The sequence below is a fragment of the Leuciscus leuciscus genome (genome assembly GCF_965113295.1).
Source record: "Leuciscus leuciscus genome assembly, chromosome: 2".
Taxonomy (NCBI): domain Eukaryota; kingdom Metazoa; phylum Chordata; class Actinopteri; order Cypriniformes; family Leuciscidae; genus Leuciscus; species Leuciscus leuciscus.
Window position 1 is genome coordinate 44,913,889 of NC_138726.1, and position 27,230 is coordinate 44,941,118.

General features: G+C 37.4%; 4 protein-coding genes and 1 long non-coding RNA gene across 10 annotated transcripts; 1 reads left to right on the forward strand and 4 right to left on the reverse strand.

Annotated features, from left to right (window-relative positions):
* Positions 1-78: 78 nt before the first annotated feature.
* On the reverse strand, positions 79-2,529 carry batf2 (basic leucine zipper ATF-like transcription factor 2). The gene is made up of 3 exons (XM_082159169.1): positions 2,234-2,529; positions 1,727-1,831; positions 79-850 (listed from the first exon to the last, which is right to left on the reverse strand). The coding sequence occupies exons 1-3, from the start codon at positions 2,309-2,311 to the stop codon at positions 512-514; spliced, it is 522 nt and encodes a 173-aa protein (XP_082015295.1). The 5' UTR covers positions 2,312-2,529; the 3' UTR covers positions 79-511.
* A 1,763-nt stretch (positions 2,530-4,292) lies between these two features.
* On the forward strand, positions 4,293-5,930 carry arl2 (ADP-ribosylation factor-like 2). Its single transcript, XM_082159164.1, has 5 exons — positions 4,293-4,513; positions 4,733-4,843; positions 5,079-5,241; positions 5,392-5,472; positions 5,583-5,930. Exons 1-5 carry the CDS (start codon positions 4,449-4,451, stop codon positions 5,715-5,717), a joined length of 555 nt encoding a protein of 184 aa, XP_082015290.1. The 5' UTR covers positions 4,293-4,448; the 3' UTR covers positions 5,718-5,930.
* Positions 5,931-6,385: 455 nt separating this feature from the next.
* LOC309490180 lies at positions 6,386-12,753 on the reverse strand. 4 transcript variants are annotated; one of them, XR_014202620.1, is made up of 19 exons: positions 12,711-12,753; positions 12,177-12,218; positions 10,480-10,526; positions 10,135-10,181; positions 9,908-9,956; positions 9,687-9,735; positions 9,446-9,495; positions 9,226-9,275; positions 9,015-9,041; positions 8,691-8,792; positions 8,477-8,503; positions 8,217-8,248; positions 7,918-7,981; positions 7,593-7,639; positions 7,382-7,425; positions 7,151-7,227; positions 6,946-6,984; positions 6,747-6,792; positions 6,386-6,644 (listed from the first exon to the last, which is right to left on the reverse strand). It is a non-coding gene; the product is annotated as an uncharacterized lncRNA (long non-coding RNA). The 4 variants fall into 4 exon arrangements; XR_014202621.1 differs by lacking the exon at positions 12,711-12,753 and having other exon boundaries at positions 8,695-8,792; positions 12,177-12,704; XR_014202623.1 differs by lacking the exon at positions 12,711-12,753 and having other exon boundaries at positions 12,177-12,704.
* A 2,111-nt stretch (positions 12,754-14,864) lies between these two features.
* LOC309490105 (uncharacterized protein) lies at positions 14,865-18,692 on the reverse strand. 2 transcript variants are annotated; one of them, XM_082159123.1, is made up of 3 exons: positions 18,548-18,692; positions 16,756-17,409; positions 14,865-15,802 (listed from the first exon to the last, which is right to left on the reverse strand). In XM_082159123.1, the coding sequence occupies exons 2-3, from the start codon at positions 17,374-17,376 to the stop codon at positions 15,650-15,652; spliced, it is 774 nt and encodes a 257-aa protein (XP_082015249.1). In that variant the 5' UTR covers positions 17,377-17,409; positions 18,548-18,692; the 3' UTR covers positions 14,865-15,649. The 2 variants fall into 2 exon arrangements, with proteins under 2 accessions (XP_082015249.1, XP_082015250.1); XM_082159124.1 differs by lacking the exon at positions 18,548-18,692 and adding an exon at positions 17,539-18,412.
* A 1,183-nt stretch (positions 18,693-19,875) lies between these two features.
* Positions 19,876-27,205, reverse strand: b3gat3 (beta-1,3-glucuronyltransferase 3 (glucuronosyltransferase I)). Of its 2 annotated transcripts, none has more exons than XM_082159042.1 (6): positions 27,045-27,205; positions 26,740-26,833; positions 26,496-26,652; positions 23,624-23,978; positions 22,269-22,559; positions 19,876-21,516 (listed from the first exon to the last, which is right to left on the reverse strand). In XM_082159042.1, exons 2-6 carry the CDS (start codon positions 26,825-26,827, stop codon positions 21,418-21,420), a joined length of 990 nt encoding a protein of 329 aa, XP_082015168.1. In that variant the 5' UTR covers positions 26,828-26,833; positions 27,045-27,205; the 3' UTR covers positions 19,876-21,417. The 2 variants fall into 2 exon arrangements, with proteins under 2 accessions (XP_082015168.1, XP_082015167.1); XM_082159041.1 differs by having other exon boundaries at positions 26,740-26,920.
* Positions 27,206-27,230: the final 25 nt, after the last annotated feature.

Consider the following 27,230-nt stretch of genomic DNA (forward strand, 5'->3'; position numbering starts at 1 on the left):
TTTCTGGCAACCACTTTTTCTTTTTTTTTTCAGTGTATAAATAAATCAGAAATTAAAAACAGGCTAATTTAAACACAAGTATTTTGTTTTGTAAGAAATTTATTTTTGAATGTATTTTTGAATAACTTGTATATGGACAACAATAAGTTACACTGAACGATATTTCCTTAAATAACATTTGAAATTATTAAAAAATAATTTATGAATTAGCTGATTACCTCATATATCAAATCAAATTTCACAAAATGATTAAAGTAAGGAGTCACTTAGCCCAACATGAGGCTAATGGTCTTGTAATACATTTTTTAAACATTTCATATTTAAAATATTGCTACATGTAAAAATAAATCTGTAAGTCTTGCTTGAATAAATTAGAAGTTAACATATTTCACACCTTAATGGATCATGGATTTTAGCACCGCTTGCATTTGAACACAGTAAAAAGAGCTGTTTGCAGTATGTAGTAGTGTGTTTTGTGATTAAATAAGAACGAAACTGACTGTACTGCACCTCAAAACTGCTGTAGGCACCCATTCCCATTAAATGTGTCCCAAGGAGACCAATCGCTACTGTCGAGGAGCCCTGTTAGAGGCAAGTCCACTGAATTAGTGTCTGGTAAGAATGAAAGGTCCGAAAAGACGTTGGGTTCAGGGACGAAGTTTAAATCTGAGGTAGAGGGTGCAGCTGTGGATGGACCTGCTGGAACACTGACTGATGGTCCATATGGACAGAGTTTTGTGCAGTGAGGTTCATGTTGCTCCAAAGCAGTGCTGTAGATTTGAAGCTCCTTCTTCAGTTCAGCGATTTCTTTTTTGAATGCGGTATTAGACTGCTCTAGATTTTGGAGTTCCTACAAAAACAAACAAAAAAAAAACATTTGAAATATAAGAGTTTATAAACAGTACAATACTGAAATGCAGAAGTTACGAAGTGAAAGAAAATTAGGCACAGTAAAATACAGTTTAAAATAGATTTCACCCGAGCTCAGAGGAAAAACACAACACACTATAAAAAAATATAAAAAAATAACAATTCAGACTTCCTGCTAATCTATGAAAGGTTGTGATTAGGGTTGGGGAAAAGGGGAAAGTCCAAGATTTGTACATGATCTGAAGAGAAAATGAAAGTGAAAATGAAGGTAAAATAACTAGCGTGGCACTAGCGCAAATAATCTGTATGCTGTCCCAGTCCTGTTTCCAAGAAATGCCTGCTTTGAACTGAAGTTGTGCAATACTAATGCTTCCTCTCTCCTCCACACACACACACACACACACACACACACACACACACACACACACACACACACACACACACACACACACACACACACACACACACATACACACATACACACACTACAGAGTAATTATTAACAAACACACACAAAAACTAAACCTTTACAGAAACAAACACAGCTGCAATTTTTAATACACAACTTCTGCTGAAGGTTATTATTATGACACATTACTTTATAATTCCAAGTAATTATAAAGGTACAGATTATGTGTCTGATAATTACAATAATAAAGAACAATATCATATATATTTGTCCTCACATTTGTTGTACATGTATATTTTCATTCATGTTACTTATGAATGAAAAGATACATGTACAACAAATGTGAGGATTTGGAGGTATCAAAAGATAACAAGTAACAAAGCAGAAGTTACACATTCAAAAGGGGAAAGAAAGAGAGAGTGTGAAAGGTCACAATATGCCACTGACCTCGTGCAGTATATCTGCCTTTTCTGTCTGTTTTTTTCGACTCTTGCGTGCTGCATCTCTGTTTTTCTCTTTGCGATGGTGCCCATGGCCATCTGACTGTATGTTCTGAGGATATTCATCAGCAAATCAGGTATATGAATTATAATTTATCGATATTTATATATAAATAAATATTTGTTTCAATATTTTATTGTTCGTAATTAGATATTACGATATAAAAATAACTATATATATATATATATATATATATATATATACACACACACACACACATATATATGTATGTATATATATATATATATATATATATATATATATATATATATATATATATATACATATATACATATATATATATATATATATATATATATATATATATATATATATATGTTTTAAACCATAATTAAATAAATATTATAAACATAAATATTTATTTATAAATATTTTATTGCTTGTAATATGTACATAGTACAATTACATTAAATAAGTTAATTCATTCCCTACCCAATCTTGAGGACTTTGAGAATCACTTTGCGAGAAAGGACTTCCCTGGTCAAAGTTATCCATGACAGCAGCTGGCATCTCCAAGAACACGGATGCCCTTTTCGACAGTTAAATAAGAAAAAAATTCTTGCATGTATACTTCCAGAATAAATCAGTCGTTGGTAATATTTACGTATTATACAAAATTCGTCGAACTGAAAAGCAAGCGCGTTAAAAGAATCTGTCTTCTTGAGGCAGCTGTTGTCTGCAAAACTACATTGCCTGGTCATGATTTAAACTGCCCTGAGGTCTTTAATGTAAGCAGTGGGCGGTGGAATGAGCCAATAGTTCTGGCAATGAGGTGACGCAACAGAGGGGTGGACTAGTGTGTTTTCGGTTTCGAATTATTTTAAACAGCCCGGTTAGCGGAGACTGGAGGTCATCGCTTCCCACACAGACATGCCAGTAATTGGGTTGAACATTTCCCGCTCTACAGTTTACTGGGAATTCCTATCCGGAAGTCCAACCGGATGGAACTCTTTATGGGATATTCAGGCTTTACAATGTGTGTAAGGCTAAGCTACTTTATGTCATTACTACAATTAATGTGGGCTAATATAGCCTATACTATATTAGCCAAAATTCATTTTATATATATATATATATATATACACACACACAAGTATAATTTAGGCTATCTATTATAGAACAGTATATTTACATTGTATATTTACAAGTAGCCTATAATTTAGCAGTAGGGGTCTGCTGGGAGAAAAGTTTGCAGTCACGTCTTTCATTGGCTATAGGTAGGCTAATGGTGAATGTTGAATGGATAAGGATCTATGCTGCAAACATGAGGGCTGCCAGTTCAAAAGGGGAAACACAGAGAGGTAACTTGAGACAGACTAGACATTTACCGTAAGGTTTATTTTATCTGGTTGTTTAGACTTTGGATGAAAGCCAATGGATAACTTATAAACATTCTATTCAGTTACATAGTTAGGTCACAGTAATCTGACTACTTTATGATTATTTTTTAGATTACTTTTAACCTAACTTGTTTATCACATTGATTTGAAAAGGATAATCTTGTACCATATTGATATAAAAATACAAAGAGAAAGAAAACATATTCCATTATTTGTCATCAACAACATGAAGTGCATAAAATATTAGGCTACATTACCTCAGAGTTTCCCAGACTGGGGGTTCATGAAGGATCTGCAGGTTTGTGAGTTTAATGAAAAGCTATTAAGTAATTAAATCATAAAAAAATTATATGAATAAAATATACACACAAAAAAGTGTGTGTATATATATTAAAATATATTAGGAAAAAGAGGTTCAGCCGACAAAAAAGTTTGGGAATCCCTGTATTATATGAAATGACATGAATTTGTACACTTTAATGTGTTTGAAAGACAAAAGCCTTCCAAAGACAAAGTAATACATGGTTAAATGACTCACTGAGTGATCATTCAAATAATAATTTATGTGTTTGTTAGGAGCTGATTAAATATCCAAGCTGATATGCAATGATGAAAAAAATCATTCTTAAAAGTGTGTGTAAACAAATTCTAATTAATGTAATTAAAATTATCCTTTTGTGTGTAACCATATTGGCAGTAAAGCTCATTCTGATTCTGATTATATTTTCAATGTAAAAGCCCATGCTTGAGTAAGAGAAAATTTCAATATTTGTCAGTAAGTGTTAAAATGATAAATAGTGATGCTAACAGTAGGGTACAGTTAATGAAAAGGTCAAACTAGCATTGCTGGCCAACCGATTACAACCAGACAGACAAAATTAGCTTAAATGAGATGAACTTACTTTGCAAGTCTTTTTGGTGGAGTAGCTCACATGTTTGAAATATGCACATAAGGGGGCGCTGCAATAGAAACGACTGATTTTACGACCGGATTTTAACCGCCTATTAGAAACGCGAACACGCCCTTGCCGCTGTTCTCCTTTGCCAATAGAAAAGGCCCAAGTATAATTGACAGTTAGGACAGCCAATCATATGCCTTCAACATTACATTTGCGTACTCTCTAACCAATCATACTTCAATGTGTTGTGTTAGCTCATAGTAACGCTTCCTTGTTTCCAGTATGGCTTTGCACTATACGCATGTGATATTTATTTAGGAAATTAATTCCGTTTTGATTGCGTTTCAACAGTTAATGTGCAAATTCGGACTTTAGGCCACTTCAGTGTTTTACATTTAAACGTTCACGATGGGTTTACTGACGATCTTGAAGAAAATGAAGCACAAGGAGCGTGAAATGCGTCTACTGATGCTGTATCTTTTCATAGAACTGAATTCAAATGTTTACATTCAGATAAGTTTATTTTACACCGCTGTTGTTTTTAAATGTTTATATTTTTTATAAAGTGTATATAATCAGCTAAGCTTACTCTATTCACGACTGTCGATTGCTCGAAAAGGCTCGTTTAATGTAAAGTTCTTATCGCTTGTGATACAGAAGACTCTTGTGGGCCCTTAACCGTTCTTTTATAGTGGACTTGACAATGCTGGAAAAACAACCATCCTAAAGAAGTTCAACGGCCAAGATGTCAGCACGATCTCCCCAACATTAGGCTTCAATATAGAGACGCTTGAGCATAGAGGGTATGATGGAAACTAGTTGTGTGTTATGTAGTTTTGCATCAGTACGAAGTTGAGAACGTCATAAGATATTTTTAACTTATTAAAGGTCTCTGTTGATTGTTAATTTAACTAGGCCTAATTGTTTAATATGTATATAAACAGACTGTTTATTTACCACTATCACTTTGATGCATTTCAAATAATTCCCAAGTGCAATGTCTATGTTTCTTTCTCATTTTGTTCACATTGAGACTAGATTTAAACTGAATATCTGGGATGTGGGTGGTCAGAAGTCATTGAGATCATACTGGAGGAATTATTTCGAAAGTACAGATGGACTGGTGTGGGTAGTGGACAGCGCTGACAGATTGAGACTGGAGGACTGCAGGAAAGAGCTGAGTACTTTATTACTGGAGGAGGTGAGATGAACAGTATCTTTACTTGGACCTAATAATGTCTTACAGTGTTTGAAGTTAAATGGATGAATAAAATGTAATGTGTAAGTCTTTCTCTATACACTTCATATTACATAGGTTTATGATTACTTTTTTCATTATTCCTTTTGAAAGCGATTAGCAGGAGCCACACTGTTAGTTTTTGCCAACAAACAGGACTTACCTGGTTCTTTATCAAAAGATGCCATTCGAGAGGTGAGCCTTCAGTTAAACAGTCATTTGTAATTGCATGAACCTGACTTGCATAACCAGTCACAACTGTAATTCGTGAATATGGCCTTGTTTTCTGAATTTTCTCTGTGCAGGTCTTAGCCCTGGATGACATCAAGACCCACCACTGGTGCATAGTGGGATGCAGTGCCGTGACGGGCGAGAACCTGCTTACAGGTGTGGACTGGCTGCTTGATGATATAGCAGCTCGGATCTTTACAGCTGACTGATAGTTAACACATTTGGCAGATAATGGATCATTTTGGACTGCAAATGTTTGCAATACAACTATCTTAAATGTTTAAGATGGTTAATGTAGATGTATTACCAACATGCTTTGTGTTTTTAAAAGCTGCTTGCCTGAAATGGAAGCCATTTTGAAGTCAATTGTGTACTTTTCAGCCCCATTTGTTCAGCTGCATAAATAAAGATACATCACATCTGCCAAGAATACTCATTTCTGCCTTGACAAACCTGGTTATTAAAATGGCTGCTCTTACTCCTGAAGTGATAGAGTAGTGCCTTTTTTATATTAGTTCTGGAGGGTGACTGCCTCTCAACTAGACAAATATCCATAAACAATTTCACTTGGATTTTTTCCTGTCAGAACACTGAAGGCCATATAAAGGCTAGTATAATCTAATTTCAGGTCAGTTTGCAGTAAGATAGCTGTATTACACAGCTTATTTAGTTTTAAAATATTAGACTGAGCCTTTATACTATGAACAACCCCCCAAAAAAATCTGTGCAGTAACAATGAATTAATGAAAAATGGTATTTGTTTATTGCTGGTTAATTTTGCCTAAAGCATTTGAGAACAACCTTACTGTTAAGTGTCACTTCCCAATTAGTTTACTGAAAATAACCTGATACCAACATTCAAAAGGTTAAGACTGACTTAATTGTGCAAATCCATTTATTTTGCAAACCACAAAATACATGCCAGCAAGTAGAGGGGACATTTCCAAGAACATTTTTTTATATTAGTAATTGATTTAATTATAGGTGGTTTACAAAGTGGAAATGTCACCCCCTTATATTTTCAGTCTTAAACATGCCATTCAATCACTTCAATTTCAACAGATGTTCAGGATTTAGGAGCTAACATCAAGCTGTCGTCCACAATTCAACTTCTCCTCAGATGCTTTTTAATTGACCTGGAAGAAAGAGGAAGGGGGATGTCAGTACATTCTGGGCAATAAATAAAATAAACCATTTATTATATAAAAAAAATTAACTCAAACAAGGCAAATACAAACCTTCAAGGTCAAAACACCAGCATCATCATGTGCCATCTGGGGCAACCTGGAGGGACAGTAGCAACAATTAAAGCACAAGAAAAAAAAAATTAAGATAAAGTATGGATCAGAGGGTATACCAATCTGTCATGACTTTTCAGACTGGGGCGGTAATCACTCATCACATCCATACTAATGAGTACAAATTCATTTTAGGTACCTGTACACCATCCTTAAAATCAGCCAGGCATAGAACCACCTGAGGGAGAGAAGAGAGGGGAAGTCAGTACAAGTCAACCCAAATGTAGTGATTCAGAGGTACTGATTTATCAGAGTCATCAATCAGTCATGAAACATCAGACTGGGGCGATAAGAAATCATCATTTAAAATAAATAAAAACAAAATAAATTCCCAAAGAACAAACCTTTAATAGCAACAAAAACACCAGCATCATGTGACATCTGGGACAAAACACCAGCATCATGTGACATCTGGGGCAACCTGGAAGGACAGAAGCAACAATTAAACAAGGAAAGTTTAAGATAAACATGAAGTATGGATCAGAGGGTATACCAATCTGTCATGACTTTTCAGACTGGGGCGGTAATCACTCATCACATCCAAACTAATGAGTACAAATATGAATTTTAGGTACCTGTACAAAGGACACCATCCTTAATCAGCCAGGCATGGAACCATCTGAGGAAAAGAGAGGGGGTGGGGAAGTCAGTACAAGTCGACTTATATCAGTACCTTTGAATCATTACATTTATCAGAGTCAATCAATCAGTCATGACACATCAGACTGGGGCGATAAGAAATCATCATTTAAAATAAAACTGACAATAAACGCTTAAAGTACAAACCTTTAAGGTCAACAAAACTCTAGCATCATAGTGACATCTGGGGCAACCTGGAAGGACAGTAGCAACAATTAAAGCATATGGAAAAAGATAGACATGAAGTATGGATCAGAGGGTATACCAATCTGTCATGACTTTTCAGACTGGGGCGGTAATCACTCATCACATCCATACTAATGCATACCAATAAGCATTTTAGAACAAATTTAAGTGAAACCAGTTTAGGTTAGAGGACTACCATTCAGTCAGATAAATCAGAATGGGGCGGTAACCTTATGCATCACACCTATTAGTTCACATGTAATTAAAGTAAAAAACAAGCACATACCAACTTCAGTGTGAAGTGGGTCCAGAACTTCCAGGGGGGTAGGTACAGAACTGCCACTGTAGTCCTGCATGGAATCAAACTAAAGTAAGTGTCACACAAAGGAAGACGTTTCTCTACACTAACACTAGTCCTTCTCAGACTGTTGGTAACCCCAACAGATCATCCCCTTATTGCCAAGGCAACACCAGTGGGTTCACCTTTTCAGGTTCTGGTATTGTCAAGGCGTAAGACTTGCGCCAAGTTACATCATAAAAGGATGAAAGGCTTGCAACATTACATATTTGGGACTGAATTCTTACCCATTTGGACAACTTCATCAGGTGCCACCCATCTGCAGGAAAAAAGAAAAGAAAAAAACTTCAGATGGGCGAGTTACACATGTGTAGAGACACAAGTGCTAGTTCTGTAACATCAGTACAATATGTACATTTATCAGCAGGACTTCAGACGAACGAGACTGCAAGAATCATCATAGGTTACAGATGGTATTGAGCAAAAAGTGCAAGTTCATCAAAGGGACCATTTGTAGTGGGATTTGATAAAGGAAGCACATTCTTACCTGTTGAGAATACTTCAGGCATGCAACCTGTCGGGAGCAAAAACAAACCTGAGCATCATTTGATGAACAAACCACTCAAAATAGATAACACATGTAATGTAACATCAGTAATAAAGATTTATCAACAGGGTTTCAGACGAACGAGATTCCAATAAATCATCATTAGTTACAGAGGGACTGCATATAAGCACATGTGAATAGGAAGTAACCTTACCTACCACCAAAGGACTCCACACTTGGTCTTGGACAAACAATAGTGCTGAAGTGAAAAGAGGGGTGATGTCTGACTTTTAGATGACTTTACATCTGGCTTCACCTGTGAAAAAAAAATAACTTCAGATGGGCAAGTTACACAAGCTGTAGAGACAAAAGATAGTTCTGTAACATCAGTACAAGATGTAAATTTATCAGCAGGACTTCAGACGAACGAGACTGCAAGAATCATCATAGGTTACAGATAGTATTGAGCATTAAAAGGTGCAAGTTATCAAAAAGGGACCAATTGTAGTGGGATTTGATATAGGAAGCACATTCTTACCCGCTGAGACCACTTCAGGCATTCAACCTGTCAGGAAGAAACAAACCTGAGCATCATTTGATACATAAACAACTTAAAATAGATACAACGGTGTAACGTCAGTAATAAGATTTATCAACAGGGTTTCAGACGAACGAGATTCCAATAAATCATCATTAGTTACAGAGGAACTGCATTTTAATAAACACATGGGAGCAGGAAGTAACCTTACCTACTACCACCAAAGGACTCCACGCAATTAGTCTTGGACAAACACTAGTCCTGAAGAGAAAACAAGAGGGGTTATGTCTGGCCAGTTCACAAACTTAGAATAGTAACAAAATCCATCAATCTCTCAGTTGTTCGTTACTTTTCACATTGATTCAAAGTGAGCTAAGTATCTTCATCACAGAGATTGCACAAAACGCTAAATATATAAACAGTAAAGTTACCTTGAAAGATGCCAGTCCTTGGTGAAAGGCCATTTTTGTGCAGACGTCACCTAATAAACAAAAAGGTTAAGACTTAATATTTAGTTTACAATAAACAAAACCACTATGTTAAACCTGTTCTGATCAGGGCTTTGGTGACTATAATGCCATGGAGCAATAATGCCGTCCAGATATTAAACGGTAAAAACCGTTCATCCTCTCAGACTATTTAAGCAGACACCACTTTAAAATAAAAACTCACCTGAATGTCATTCTGGCCATACTACAGCCACCAGGACAAGTGGGAGCACCTAGACAGATAACAGGCACAGTAAAACAGAATTCAGCAAATATGGTGGAAGTCATATGGTCTGATCAGACTTTGACTAGAATGCCATATGACAAATCTGTCGTCCTGTTACGTTGTAAAAACTTAATCACTTCAGAATTGTAAAACACATTGATTTTTGGAAAACTACTTACCAATACAGCATCCATGGACACCGTACACAGAGTTCGTGTGCAGGCAACCCTAAAATACAATTATTATTATTATAAAGCTACAATAGGGTAGTGATGACTGAGCTCAAGTTACCCACATTGTCAGAATAATAAAGTAGACATCACTGGAAGTCAGACATATGCTTGTCTTTGAAATCATCACTTAAGTGTTTAGCCTAAAAAAGGACCCTCAATACTTGTAAACTTACCTTGAATTTAACAGGCCTCTTCCTCATCCCAGCAGACTACGTGGAAACTGCAAAAACAAATGCCCACGTTTCACAAAAACTAACAAAAGAAACACTTAGCAATGTGTGACACCTGCTACTCAGTTTAGAAATTACAGAACTACAAGAGAAAATTCAAAGTCACAATAGTACTACTGGATGCCTAAAGTTTCAATAGGGATGTAACTAAACTGAGTACAAGCCAACCACATTATGTCAGAATAAAAAGGCAAACATCATTGGAATTCAGACATATGCTTGTCTTTGTAATCATCATTTAAAGGTTTAGCCTTAAAAACATAAACTTCAATACTTGAAAATGTTTACCTTGAATTTAACAGGCCTCTGCCTCATCCCAGCAGACAGCATGGACGCTGCAAAAACAACGTAAATAAAATTATACAAGAGCCTGCATTCACAAATACAAAAAAAAACACTTGGCAATCTGTAATAGATGCGCAATGCTACTCGTCTTAGAGAACGGTTACAATCAAAACAATTCAGGGAGAGAGAATTCATAAGCCAAATTAACACTGAATGCATAAATTCATACACTCAGCATTAAGGCCAGTTACTTGGGTGTGGTAGACCAAAATAGGGCCTAAACCATACTAATTAGGGATGCACCGATCCACATTTTTTCACTTCCGATCCGATCCCGATACCTGAATTTGGATATCGGCCGATACCGATACTATTCCGATACCAGAGCTGTGTTTGCTTTAATATTATTATTATCATTATTGTTTATTTTATATGATGCTGAAATAAACTCCTCTCAACAGGCAAGTATGATATGTAGGCCTACATATTTATGCATGTATGGTAAGTATAAGGTCAGAAAAGGAAGTCAGAAAAACAGTAAATCCTGTTAACAGGAAAAATCCCATTCTGAAAACAAATATGCAACTGTAGGTCATGTCAATATTTATTACATTCCCAAAATGTCAAATACTTGAGTCTTGAAATATAAGAAAAGTGCAAGTGTAAACATCTTACACACACACACACACACACACACACACACACACACACACACACACACACACACACTATCTAAAGGGTGATCCTCGCTCCGATGCTGTAACTCTCTCGATGAATGCTCGATCAACATCAGCCATGTGCAAACAGACAAGCGGATTTCGCCTCAGACGCGCGTCAATTTCGCTCTGGGCGCGCGAATGGATTCAAAATATTCAAGCGTCCAACTAGACGCGGCAGACGCGAATTTGACGCGCTATTCGCGTTTGGTGTGAACGCACAGTAACGTGGTGCTTTTTTAAATGTTTGATTGCATTCGTTGTGTTGTACGACGCGAGGGAGCTTCAACGAGCTCTGAATTACGGCTTTGCAAACATTGCATTTTGCTGTCTTGCTCTGCGGTGTTTCCAGTGTGAAGAATTTCCACACAGCGGCCGCAAACTGCGGAATGGATTTCCTGAGCGGTGGCGTGTCTCATAACTCTGTGTCTCATTGAGCCGCGCCTCCGTTCAGGAAATCCATTCCGCAGTTTGCAGCCAGCTAGCAGACTAGCCGGCGGGAATCACTTTTGGAGTCATTTCAGCAGACAACGTTAAAGCGCAGACATGACTCAAGGATATCGGATATCTCCGCAGGTTGGATCGGGAAAATCCGATACGTGAATTACGCTGGTATCGGTCCCGATACCGATACTGGATCGAATCGGCCCCATCCCTAATACTAATAGTATCCTAGATAATTATTTTAGCTCTCCTTAAATTTAAGTTCTCAAGAAGCATGTATAGTTATAAAACATGTAGTTATTTCACACTTGTCTTAATTGAATTCCTTAATCAGATCCACGTGCAAGTCAAAGTTTGCTCTAAAACCCATCCAATAATGCACGTTCACTACACTCAGAAGCAGAACTCCTTAATGCAAGTTAATATTTTACATAACTTTAATGCCATTCATTGATTCCTTCGACGGAAAACTGGTACAATTTTATTAGTTTTGTCAATATCTACTGTGTTTGCTTTAAGTGCGCCTGCTACAGAACTTACCTTCCCAAGATGGCAGGGACTTTATACTCGTCGTGGCCATTGCTGCAAAAGAAGAAACGTAGTTGAGCCACGTGTTCCCATATGAAACTTCCAGAACGCCCAAGATTTACGAATTCAACTCAAGCGAAATCTCTCTTCAGATATATAAAAGTGCATTCACAAGGTTTCAGAACAGGTCTGTGAAGTTATCATCATTGAGAGATTGTGCCATTCACGAAAAAAAGCAAACCAACAGTAAATATCTTGTAATTGCGATACAGTAGCATGTAAACTTTGATAAAAAGTAGTAACATTTCAAATATTAGCAATAAATGAGGCAGGATGGTTTCAGATGCGATTCAGAGGCTCATGGGCTAATGCATTGCAAACACCCTACAGTTGTCTGCTAAGGACCACTGTACCGAAATAAACATTTAAATACATACTACTAACAAACAAAAGGTGATTATTTATAATGTAGACCCTCTTTAGAAAAAGGGGTTTTAAAAAAATAATAACTACACTTCAGTTAACAAAAACAGTAAAATCCCTTACCAATGAAGAAGCTGCTTCAAAATGGACGAAAAGAAGGTCTGGGCGCTTTTTATTCTAGTCACATGTGAAAGTCCACGCCCATTTTACAACAACCAATAAGGTTACTGACTATATTAAAAGCGCCAGTATGCATTTTTGCTTGTGCATTAAAATAAAAAAAAAACTGGATAAACTGTAACTGCTCGAAATGTAGATGCAAAAGATGTTTACTCTAGTGCACATAATGCACATTTTAAATAGCAAAATAATAAATGCAACAGATATATACTGAGAGGGAAAACAATGTAGGCTACTTATTTGAACGTATACGAGTATCAAATAAATATATAATTGAAAAGGAGGTTCTTTGCGCTTCTGTAATCCACAACAATCCGGTGCAACCAAGGCAGGACAAAACAGAGCAGAAAAAAGGGAATCGCCGGTGCAGCACAGATGTCTACTTAATTTTTTATTTTTTTATTTAAGGTGCATAACAATGACTTGAATAACGTTTCGATGTAGTTACATATTCATCAGAGTCCTTGTCAGAGTGCTGCACCGGCGATTCCCTTTTTTCTTTTTCATCAAATAAATATAGTTTGTAGAACTAGTGCGTTTTGTTGCATGATAATTTGTAAAGTAGATGATAATCATAACTGTTTTTTTCTTCTTTTTTTTCAAGCTTCACATTATCCACTAGATGGCATCATATCTGCAGCGATACAAGCGTAAGGTAACATGGGGAGGCTGCCTTCCCCCACCTTACCTTTTTTTTCCTGACCATAGATGACACAAAATCTCATCTCAGCACTTTTGATGAATGGCTATACGATATTTTTTATTTTTTTTATTTCATCTGAATATCAATATTATTGTGAAATTTAGTTAGCTGAAACAGTTTTGAGTTCAATTGATCTAATTTTGTGTCTCTGGAAAATAGTGATCTATGACATTGTATTATATTGAATATCAAAGTTTTTTTGTGTCTGTTTGTTAATGAGCTATTTGTGAACACATTAATGTTTTTTGATTTGTGGAGTAGCCTAACAGTTATAGTTCTTCATTTTGAAGTAGATTAGACCCTTGGGTTATATAAGATGACCCCCCAGAATTGGCACAGAAGGCCCAAAGTGGCATGTCGTTATTTTTAAATGGAATAATTATTGTAATTAATGGGGTTATTACTCATAATTTCCATGAATTAGATTTCAGACATCTTCGCTTTCATTAAATCCTATAGGTTAGTTGAGTGAAATCATTCTATTTGCATATGTTTATTGTCATTATGTTATTATTACATATATCTTCAATTAAAATATTGCCAATTAAATATGTAAATATGCATATGCCTATGTAAGTCACAGAATAATTTTACCTTTCAGATGAATCTCTTTTACTGGGATTCTGCTTTGTCCGTCAACAGTTATTCAATTAAACTAAATTGTCGAAATTCAATTTTAAATAGCGTAGTTGATTTAGTATTTAAAAATTAAAAATATATATTTGTTACATTTATATAGCGCTTTTCTCTGCACTCAAAGCGTTATACATAGAAGGGGGGAATCTCCTCAACCACCACCGATGTGCAGCATCCACCTGGATGATGCGACGGCAGCCATTTTGCGCCAGAACGCCCACCACATACCAGCTTACTGATGGAGAGGAGACAAAGTGATGACGCCAATCAGTATATATGGGGATGATTAGGACGGAGGCCATGATGGACAGAGGCCAATGGGCAAATTTGGGATTTTTAATGACCACAGAGAGTCAGGGCCTCGGTTTAACGTCTCATCTAAAGGATGGTGCTTGTTACAGTAGCCTATAGTGTCCCCATCACTTTACTGGGGCTTTAGGACCCACACAGACCACAGGGTGAGCACCCCCTGCTGGCCTCACTAACACCTGTTCCAACAGCAAACTAGTTTTCCCAGGAGTCTCCCATCCAGGTACTGACCAGGCTCGACCTGCTTAGCTTCAGTGGGCAACCAGTCTTGGACTACAGGGTGATATGGCTGCTGGCATATCCGATTTGACCTTCCATTTCTAGTGTGATGAATGAACCATATCAACCACAATGTTAAACATTTATTTCTTGACTCTTTTGCCATAGAATAGCATAATATTACTCTTTTCAAAACAATACTTTTGTACAGAATCAAGTAACACGTTGAATTTTTGTCACTTTTCCTTTTTTATTAGCATTAATTTGATGTCACAATGCAAATAAAACAAGACATTACAACAACAACAAAAAAACCAATTTCACTTAGGCCTATGTGACATTAGGAAACTGTGGGTTCTGTAGGGAAGATACAGAAGATAAATACATACAGAACACAAAATCCATCTCTTAGCTCAGTTATTTATATACTTCACTGCCAGTGATGTTGTACCTGTTGATGGCTTTCTTTTTTTAATCTTTGAGCTCCCAGATTAGTTTTAAGAGTTAACCCTTTGTTACATAGCCTTGAAGAATACATTTTCATGGCCGAAATACAGGAACTCTGCTTCTGTTCACAGCTCAAAAACATTATTGCATCCACACACACACACACACACACACACACACACACACACACACACACACACACACACACACACACACACACACACACACACACACACACACACACAGAGAGAGAGAGAGAGAGAGAGAGAGAGAGAGAGAGAGAGAGAGAGAGAGAGAAAACAACTTTCAATGGATAATAGTATAGGCATCATGTTTCCTAACAAGGGAACAAAGATCAGGTACATGCCTCATTAGTTAGTGCTGTGATAACAAATTTATACACTGATAAAAAGTTCAAATATTGACTTCTCATGTCAGGTTACATAATGATCAGTTTTATGCAAAGAACAACAATGCATATTAAATATTTGAGCACATTTCAATTAATAAATGAAATTACTCATTAATTTTATATTAAATATATTCAAATATATACAAGTCACTCTGTTCAAATGAATTCTGCTAAAACACGATTCCTGTTCAATTCAGTTTTGTCTGATGGTGTTGATGAAGAAGAGGTTGACGATATAGGTGTCAGTGTCACACTGTACAGATTGGCAACGAAAGTCTCCCATCCTCGACGGAAAGCTCTGTCCACGGCCTAAAAGTGAAATAAATGATAAAGTCAATTTATCTCAAAAAACAATATCCTTTATATAATATGAACATGCATCTTAGAAGTTTGTTCACGGCAGGGTCATTGCTCTGAAAGAAAGAATGTGCCCTTATTGGCTAAACTAAAATACATGGAATGTAGTGAAGTGACAGGGTCGTTTGGTTATTTGCAGACATTCCTCCAAACAAGGTCACCTTGCATATGACTGAAAAGAGTTTTTGTTCCTGTATCGCTTGCTTCTTTCCTCTGACCAGGTGCAAACAGAAAACGGATAGTGACGTAAGTTAACAGATGGATCAAGAAACTGACTAGGTCTAATAAAACAGAGGGGTGGGGGACGAATATACATGAAGCTATTAGTGCTAGTGTGGACCATAACCATGCTATAGGCTATTAAAGCAAATAAACATTCATGGGGTGATCAGACTGCTTATTTCAGCACAATTCAGAAAAAGGAACTTTAGCCCAGATGCCTCTCCAAAACATTTTCACTCTCCAAACCAGATGGTTTCAGAATAACCATGACCCTGCCTACTCAACTCAAGTGACGGAAACAGCTATCCAATATGTGGCCTTAACTGGGGTTTAACAATAGGCTAACAAACAAACAAAAATATGTTATAAAATATGTTATAAAATAGTGAGCAAACGCATGATTTATATATTTATATCTACACGTTGTTATGCACAGCCAATCATTAACCATAACTTTAAGTCTCCTCTACTACGCTGGTTGCGCGCATGTTTTTATTCACTAAAAAGAACCGTAGCGGTGTCGCGGCGCCGCGCACAAGAACTCTGTCAGGGTATTTTATTACGGTATTCCGTCCGCATCGAAGAATGAACGTGAGAACCGGCTAACGAAATGAACCCGTCCCGAACGTCATTCAGTACCGGTTCTTTATTCAGAGCAAGTTCCCAATACAGCTAAATCTTACCTTGCGATAATTCTTGAGAGTGTTTCTCTTTACAATTTCCATTGCCTCTCCTTTCAATTTGCCTTCTGTCTTCTCTTTTCTTGTGTCTTCCATTTCCCCTTCTCCTTCTTTCTGTCCTGATATTAGAATCTGGTCATCAGCATGTTCCCTCATGGAGAAGTGGACCATTGTTGATTCTGGTTCTCCGCTGTTTTCCAGGGTTTGGGTTGCTGGTGGCACCTCTGGGTTTAGTTCTACAGAGGTGGATTTGTTGGGCTCATTACCCAGTTGTTTGTCTGATGTAAATTTGTCATATTTTGCCTTCCTGGAGCTCATCCTGCTCCAGCGGCGACTTAGTCTGCTGGGCTTTCTCTTCAGTAAAGTGGTCCCATCATCCTCCATCATACCCTGGTTGAAATCAACCACATGGTCATCCTCTTCTATCCAGCCTGGAACTGTCCCATTGTCTTGGCTGCTCCTGTTCAAGGCTCCTATCTGCTCTTCTGTGGGTGTGGGTTCTCCCGCCATCTGTACATCGTCTCCAAACATCTCATCCAAGCGCCCATAGAATCCATTAGCCTTGTCCAGGAAAGGAGGAGAACGAGGGGCCTTGTTCTTTTTGGAGCTCTTGCCGATAGTCATGGTCTTGAGAGATGGTAATCCAGTCTTTGCAATCTAAAGAGGAAGGAAGGAAGAAGGAAACATGTGACTTTGACGTGGTCATCTGTTGAAAATGTTGGGAAGAGATCAGACAAATATTTGTCATGGAGAATTTACATAAAATTGTTCCACATCATTCCTTACACAATCAAACAAAAGAAGAAGAGGAAGAAGAACAGCAGGCTTCCTCGAGGATACTGTCGAAATGAAGTCTACATGGCCTGAGGTTTATCTTTCCCCTCCATCCCACTGTAATGTGTGTTTATCAGTCATGTCATCATAGACACACTGTTCAAAGTTCATTCTGTGTGTATACAGCGTATCAGTAAGTTCCTATTTAGGGACAGTGTGTCTCCTAAACCAACAGACTACTACTCTGCTTTATGACTTTTTGATAAGATGAGCTCAAGTCTGTCATTGACTTTGACTCCAGTTGGTTGTGCTGGAACTGCAGCTGGTGCCAAGACAGATGACTCAATATCACTCACAAATATGTCATACTGCACAGAGATTTAAACAAAGTCATTATTGCATGTTTTTAATATTATTCATATAGGCCTACAAAAGAAATGGACTGAGTTAAAGAGCTATTAATATTTGACCAGAAAACTTTTAGTCAAGCCTTTAACTTAGGCTACATACAGTATGTCAAAAATGGGAACTAACAGTTTTCCAGATATATGTAATACTTGATATATAAATCAAGCAAATATTTACAGGCCGTGCTGAAGACTTCAACTCTTTGGAAATGGTGCTATTTTCTCATATTCTCAATGCTGATTTGAAGGTGTCTTATTTGCATATAAGTCAAGCTGTTTTTACTAAAAGCTTTTTCTGTTTAGAAGAAAGGGAACTGACTAACTTCAGCGTTCAGAGTTAACCATGTCAGAGTATATAATTTGGTATTATGAATTATAGTTTACACATGTAAAAAGAAAAAGCTGTATTTTCCTATACATAAAATGTCTTCTTTTTCTTATTCTAATGTGTAAACTATCATTTACCCTATCCCAAGCTCAAGGTTGCTTCACAATAAGCTTAACCCATTCATACATTTAAAGAAAAAGAAACATACATAAAGTGACAGAAAAAAACTGATTAACAGCAGTAAACATATACATAACACAAGCGCATTCAAGTTTGAACGACTTACCTGCTGGCTGTGTTCGCGTGACTCTTCTCTCACTCGCTCTTTGTGTTCTGGGCCCAACTCACCTTAATCTGACACACACAATCGTCACACTGTCTGAACCTGTCGTCATTCAAGCTCATTAATTCCTCCCTCCCTCTCTCTCTCTCTCCCTCTCTCTCTCTCTCTGTTTCATTTAATTAACTGAAGAAGGGAAGCAGCCTAACTACAAAATAAGTATCAGCCAACTAAGACCCAAATACACAAACAGTATCAAACTTTTACTGCATAAGTTGTAAAGTTGAAAGCGTAAGTGTTGCCAAGAACCATTATCAGAGGTACTGACTCACCTGAGCAGGACTCTTAAATGTGTTTTTGGGGATTATTCACTGGGTGGGAACATGATGCACGGTCAGGGATTTTCATTTCCAAAAGGAATACTAATCCACTAAGAACACACTCATTACACATATTACCAAATGTTCTTGCTTACATGTTTTTCCCTCAAAAATAGGACCAAGGGAGCTCAAAATACAAAAGTAACTGTGATGGAAAGAGAATTAATATATGCCTGGAAACATTAGGTGTGGCATTTAAGACTAAGTGACTCCTACAGGGTAATACTTAAGAAAGTGCATGTAGACTTGGGTATTCACATGTAATTGTACGTCGGAGTGATGTCTAAATCTGTCTTTGGATCTCATTGTGTTCTTTAAAAGTAGTCGTTTGAAGAATCATCTATCCTTGTGCTTACAGACAGAAAACTGAAGAAGAGTTAACGTCATTGCCCAGTGGTAATGACCCCGAGGATATATAGAGAAACAGCTGTTTCACAGATGTGATTTCACTTGAGTGTTTGGGCACATGTTGCTGTAGTACTGTTGAATCATTGTAGAGGGAGTTTACTGCCTGCTCTTTCAATCCTTCTGGTTTCTGAGGCTCACGTGGAAACATTATTCATAAATAATGATAAAGCTGGTGAAAGACTGACAGCAAACTCATAAAAAGTTTAGAATGAATTTGTTTCAAAAACATCTGAGATAAATGCCTGAGAAAAATAACTTATTTTGTTTACAGTGAGCGTCATGACATAACAGGTGGTGTTTGAACATCAAGCTAACACGTGATGTTTCAAGGGGCTTTGACATCAGGGTTGTTCACCATTCAGAAATGAATCGAGTAGCAACTTAATTCTGTTTGCTACTGCTAGTCACAAACAGAATGCAGAAGTGAAATTTGAGGTAGATTAACTTAAATTAAGTCAAGATAAACTTTGAATGATGGCTTGACAAAGAGTCTTCATTGAAGAGTTACAAGCCATGAACCAAATCAGCTTTGAGGTGAATCATAACATTACAAACTTTGATTAAAGGTTGGGTAGGCAATTTTAATACATATATTGACAGGGAGGTAGGACATTGCATCTAGACCGAATTCAATGATTGGACAAACATTTCATGGTCCTACGCCTTCCACAGACCGAATATATACATATAAATACATTTAGACCACTTAACTTTGTGATTGCTATCAGGATGTGAAGAGACTTTCAACCAGCATAAAAAAAAAAATTTCTGGAACAAATCACTAAAAAGTATTTGGAAATAAATGTTGCAAAATGTGCATATATACAAATATTTAGATGGTTTAAGAATGTAGGGAGACTATTATATAATTTGCTGTGCTTCATGGGAGTCGGTGTGCGCTAAAGAGTTCAGTTTGCTTGTTGCTCTTTGATTGTGGAGATTTCTTTGCAGTAAAGACGTTTTTCACCGGGAATTCTGCTGTTAAACATGAATATTTAAAATAAGCTGAAATAATGCAGGCTGATTGCTTCAACAAAAGCATATACAATAGATGAACAACCTTGTAGCTTAGGGTAGAACTGTCTTTAATAGTTTATTAGTTATCGTTAAATTCCCCTACACCGAAAGTGAAAGGGACCAAACTGTTGCACTATATTCAACTTCCTGTGAAGTGACCAACTCATGAATTGGAAGGGAGTCAATACTTGAATTCAGAAATGTTCACATCTTGATTGACATATTTACATTCTTACATTTGGATTCAGTAAAACAGGTGTGTTTAAGTCTAAAACACAAAACAGAAAACTTTCCCAGCACATGGAATGACGAACTGTTCAGAAACTGAATTTATCCGCTTCATTCTGCTATCTACAGATTTTACATCGCCACCAGTGTGATGATGTGCATAGCAACTCGAAATGTTATCACATTCTTTAACTGTTTTCACTCTTCGTTGTTTCACAGGGTCAAGTGACATCATCTGTACTTTACACCGTGTCACCTGAAGCTTTACCATTGCCACGTATACAACATGCCACTGGATTAAAGATAATCACACCATTGTGATTCAAGACATTATTAATGGCATAAATAGACACCATATCTGACCTATTTATATCCTCCACTTTTCAGTGAAAAAAAAAACTAAAGTCTTTATCATCAAGACATAAGACAAGTACACCTAGAGAGACAAAGACATGGACAGCATAGACATAATGAGATCATATTATAATAAATATATTTCAAGCAAACCTCACACTTCTAATCTATAAATACAAGCTCATCATCTTAATGATTGATACCATCTGTACAATTCCCTTTAAATATTGTTCAAGTGAACAGGTGATTAGGATGGTTTATGGGGTGCATGATGAATTAAAACAATCCTTTTCCTTTTAAGCTGCAGGTTTCTTTGTGTCCCTGCACTCATCACCTCATGTCTTTGGTGTGCGGCCCAGAAATCACACTTACAGTAGTGTCTTCGGTACATTACAATTTACCTCTTGCCATTTAAATAAGAGAATCTGTTTGGCACAATGGAAGCGTGGATGTTTGGTAAAGTTCAGGCATGTTCTGAGGAGGTGGTGCTCACACCTCCACATCCGGATCTGAACCCAACCCTTGCTTCTGCAAAGCGTCTTCCCTCTTCATCTTTGGCTTCTCAGTTCGGGTGTGCCACACCAGCACCTGAGCAAGAGGAAAATCATTTCAATAGTACGTAAAGGAATAGTTGACCCATTCCAAAAGGGGTTGGGAAAAATTCAGATTTTAAGAATTGGCTCACTTTTAATTTGAGTTGGAATTTAAAATGAATTCTCCGCACAGAAATTTGAATTGGAAAAAGTGTAAATCCCTGAATAACAATTCAGAGAAGCAGGTCATGGGATTCAGAAATTGAACTGGAATTTAAAAATAATTCTTCATTTATTTACAAATGTACAACCTTGATTCCAACAAAAGTGGATTTCTTCCCTTCTGCTCTCGAATCTCACTTAGGTTTGTGCATGTCACATGACTGACCATGATGTAGTTACTAAATATACTAGAACTATTTAAAAACATATCCGGAATCTAACTGTTATTCAACTTCCTGTGAGGAACTCATGAATTGAAAGGGAGCCAATACTTTATTTTTTGTTATTTAAATCAAATTAAATCTAAATATTAGATGAAAAATGTAAACTACATGAAAATTTGAAATGTGTCCTTGGCAGCTAACTGAAATAAGTGATAAAATTACTAAACTAAAACAGAAATACAAATAAATGTATACTATTCAGAAATGAAAAAATTAATAAAAATGACAAAAGCACATTTTCATTTACAAATGTATAACAGCTAATAAACAGAATTCTCAAAAACAAAATAGACATAAAATAAGCTCATATGCAGCAATGCTGGTTAACCTCCAAACACTAGGTGCAGAATAAAGGATATACCTTGGAGCACAAGTCTGCTTTGGGTTCAAGGTCGTCCATAGTAACCAGGTGTTGAAGGAAACTACTTTCCAGGAAGCCCATCTGAGCATCACCGTCAAACCGTGCTTCGGGATTGGTCATTACCAACCTCAGGGACACTGCAAAACCAGCCATGTCCATGGGGAAAGGGCGATTGGGACGCCAGCCAGTGTGGAAACGCACAACCTTCCCATCCTCTACCACGGGCCGTTCAAACTTCATCCCGCCCACCAGACCCACGGGCCACACAGAGACACGGTATGTGTACCGCATCTGGGGATGATAGGAGGGAGAGTGTGAATGGAAAAGAAGTATGATATAGACACAAAAAAAAACAAATCAGGAGGCCTTGTGTCCATGGGCAAAGACTATGTACAGACCCAACATGGTTTTGAGAAGGGTTGGTGTAATTGAGACTCCAAAAGAAAACATCTGTTACACCTTTTTACACCTGAAGCACAGCTCCACCTGGCGGTTTAACCTGTAAACACCCATTAAATTACTTGAGATGATCCCAAGTTCAGCTTTCATTGAAATTCTCCAAACCATTAAAATACAATCTGGAACAAACTTTCACATCTGGAGAAGTTTTGCATCTAAATCTACCAATAAAAACTTTATTAGTACCATTTTCTACATATAAGAATAATATAATTAATTAAAACGTCATTACGATCTTTTAAATAACACATGGAAGTACAGGAACTATGTAGTGATAAAAAAATGTGTTCATTATTTATTTATTTGTTTGTTAAAATGTTTTTTTTTTTTTTTTTTTTACATTTTAAAGAAAATCATTGTAATGTCAAAATCATTGTAATCATGTCCAAATATTTGACTGGTAATAAACTACTGTTTAAAAGCTTTTGGATCAGTAAGATTTTTTAAAAGAAATTAATACTTTTATTCAGTACAAATGCAGTTACAAAAGATTTCTAATTCAAATATATTTTTCTTTTGAACTTTGTTAACCAAAGAATCCTTAAAAAATGTTTTATTAGTTTCCAAAAAAAATATGAATCACTGTTTTCAACATTGAAAATAATAAGAAATGTTTCTTGAGCATCAAATCAGCATATTAGAATGAATGTGATACTGAAGACTGGAGTAATGATGCTGAAAATTCAGCTTTGCATCGCAGGAATAAATTACATTTTAAAACATGAAAATAGAAAACAGTTATTTTAAATTGTAATAATATTTCACAATATCACTGTACTTTTTGATCAAATAAATGCAGCCTTGGTGAGCATAACAGACTTTCAAAAACATTGAAAAAAGTTGCCGACCCCAAACTGTTTGACGGTAGTATATATTTAACCATTTAAACACCTCACCTCTTCAAAAAGCTGCAGGCTGTATGTGTTGTCATCATCAGCAAAGTACACCACAGCCTCCTCGAGGGCAGCCGCTTCCTTTCCCTCAGCAGCAGCACCCATCTCTCTGAGCCAGCGTAAACCCTCGTTCCTCTGCTCAGCTCCCCGAGGCTTCAGCCAGCTGGGATCCCCTTCCTGGAGCTTCCTGTCCTTGGGGGTCAGCTTGTGCAGGTGGGTGTAGGTCAGGCCAGATGCAGCCAGGAAGTCTGTGACGAGCGGAGTTGGCTGGGGAGCGTCCTCCACCACGATCCAGTGGAGCTGAGGAACATGGAGGAAGGTGAGAGACAAACGAGTGAGCTCAGCTTTCTGCACCAGTCTGGAGAGAGGATGAAGAGGGAGAAAGAGAGAGATTAAATTCTGTGCAGTTTAGGGTGACACTTTCCTCAAATTATTTTTTATTCTTATCCACAAAACATGCAAACTTCATTTAATCTCATTTTGGAGATATTTTAAAGGGATAGCTCACCCCAAAATGTTGTTATTTACTCACCCTCAAGTTGTTCCAAACCTGTATGAGTTTCTTTCTTCTGTTGAACACAAAATATTTTTTTTCCTACTTAAAGGGATACTCCACTTTAAAATGAAAATTCTGTCATCTTATGGCGCTTTTCCACTGCATGGTACGGTACGGCTCGGTTCGGTACGGCTCACTTATGGCGCATTTCCACTGTACGGTACGGTACGGCTCGCTTTAAATGGTACCACCTCTGTTGAGGTTCCAAGCGTACCGTACCGATACTAAAATGTGACGTGAAAACACTGCAGATCACTGATTGGTCAGACAGAATCATCACTACCAGCGTCATTGTATTTACGACACGAGACACTAAACCCGCTGGATTTAAATAGCCAGTAGACAACAGCCAACACTGTAGTGCCTGTTTTAAAAGTATTTGCTTCAAAAAAAAAAAAGGAGTATAAACTTCAAAAAAGAAATGGCTGAATCGTGGTCAGTGGACGAGGTGCAGACGTTCCTCTCGTTGGTTGCCGAGGAGCGGATGGGGAAACACGGAATGAAAAATTGCATTAAATATGATGATGTCATGGCAGTAGAGACGGCAACTATATAACGATCAGTCCCACCCACTTTGAAGCGGTACTAACTGCAGTGGAAAAGCATCCGAGCTAAAGCGAACCGAACCGTGCCGTACCGAGCCAAGTCGTACCACGCAGTGGAAAAGCGAAGCGAGCCGAACCGTTCCGCGCCGAGTCGAACCGTACCGAGCCGTACCATGCAGTGGAAAAGCGCCAATATACTCACCCTCATGTTGTTTCAAACCTGTATGAATTTCTTTCTTCTGCTGAACAGAAAGGAAGATATCTAGAAGAATGTCAGAAACCAGACAGTTTCTGGTACCATTGACTTCCATAGTATATATTTTTTCCTACTATGGAAGTCAATGGTACCAGAAACTGTCTGGTTACTGACATTCTTCTAGATATCTTCCTTTCTGTTCAGCAGAAGAAAGAAATTCATACAGGTTTGAAACAACATGAGGGTGAGAATATGATGACAGAATTTTCATTTTAAAGTGGGGTATCCCTTTAAGGAAATCAATAGGTGCCGTCAACTGTCTGGTTACCAACATTCTTTAAAATATGTTATTTTGTGTTCAACAGAAGAAAGAAACTCATACAGGTTTGGAAAAACTTGAGGATAAGTAATGACAAAATGTAATTTTTTGGGTGAACTATCCCTTTAATGCATGAAGGGCCATTCAGAACGCATTTTTGCGTTTAAAAACGCGAGATTCAGGGAAGTGGAATGGAAAAAAGCACAAGGTCTAGAAATGCACTTTTTAAAAGTTGTTGAACTTCTTTTAACTTGAGCACCGCCTTTTGTAGTATGCCATGTCCTGCGCAAGACACGGCAAAAGACAAAAGATGCAAGCGCTAGGTCAATCTCACGCATGTTTTCATAATGAACAATGAAAAATCAGTGCAGTGGATTGCAAGAATGTGAGATGCAGAGTAGTGAAGTAAAAACAGCAAGTTCTAGAGACGTTTTTAAAAAAGTTGAACTTCTTTTAACTTGAACACTAAGTTTTTTGAATGCGTGTCATTAGCGAGGTGTTGACAGAAACACGAGACAGAAAAGCGACAATGGTCAAACACGTCAGTCTAGCGCATGTTTACACAGAAATAAAATGGAAAAGAATGCAAAAACGTGTTCTGTGAGAACGCTCCCTAAGAATGTTCACCATGAAGCTGTATACAGTATTTAAATACTGCAAAGTTTAGGGGCTGTTCACACAGAATGCTTTTTTGCTATGAAAAATATGAGCAGTGGAACATGAGCACTGACTCATTTCCATGATTGGCTCTTTTTAACAGTAGGTTTCAAAACAATTCTTTACGTCATGGCGTAAGCATCATATACATAGTTGGTAAAGTTTAGGACGTCTCTGATGTAGCATTTCAAATAGTAGTGCCAAATTTATACTGCAAAGGTGGCACAGAAGTGCTTCTGAAGTGGTAGTTAGGTGTCTTCACAGACTGTTTAATGCTGCTCAGAGGTGGCATTGATGCATTTTACACAGCAATAACAGAATAAACAGTATATAAACGGTATAGTACTAGGGGTTGAGGTGGGTCAGAGCAGGCATCATTTAGTCTTGCTTTTATCCGGCATTGCGTCTTTACACTGAATTTCGAGCAGGTACAGACCAGCCTTAACTCGGCTGTGTAAAGACGCCTTAACAGTCCCAAAAACTTTAACACTGTTCTATTGATGCCTTGCCAGCCAGCTTTTATATGTCCTTCAGTAAAACTAGTTGACAGGAATGAATGACATTCCTGCATAATTGTAATCTTGAAACAGCTGCCTACATACCTTGCATATGTGGGTGTTATCACATAAATTTTGGGCACATCGGTCTTCTTCAGCTCTGATGTTTTTATGTGTTCCTGCAGCTTCTGAAGCTCCGTTCGCAGATGAGAGATCTGCTGATCTTTAGACATGCCATGATCTCTACAGTCACAGCGCTGACCTGCAGAGAAGATTCACTGGCATGGTTCACAATGGCTGATTCAAGGCCGAATGAACAAGGTAATGATGATAGTGATTCCAGTCTTACCCAACTGCATCAGCGCATAGATGAGTCCTAGCAGTGACACCATGAAGTACATGACAAACACAGTCTTCAGCTTCAGCCTCATTCTCATGATGACCTGATGAGGCAGAAATCAAGACTGACGATGAAACCGGTGATCATGAAGACAGCCCATGTGAATGCATCATAACATCCAAGACTACAGCTGGCGAAATAAAAAATTAGAGATGGTTTGCAGCTTCCCAAATAATTGCAGTGAAAATAAAATCAGATATCAATTTCAGTATATATGAATTTACGGTAACAACTAATGTAGTTTAATTAATTACACTTAATGATGTGCATTAATGTAAAGTTGAGATGAATAAATCCTTTCCGGTCGCTTCATTTTGTGTATTGCAGGCAGCGTTGTGCGTCTCTATGCATACTAGACAAGCGCAATATGATGTACAGCGATCCCATTCATCCACTGCGCAGTACCAACAACTTCCGCTTTGAATGTGTAACACGGTAAA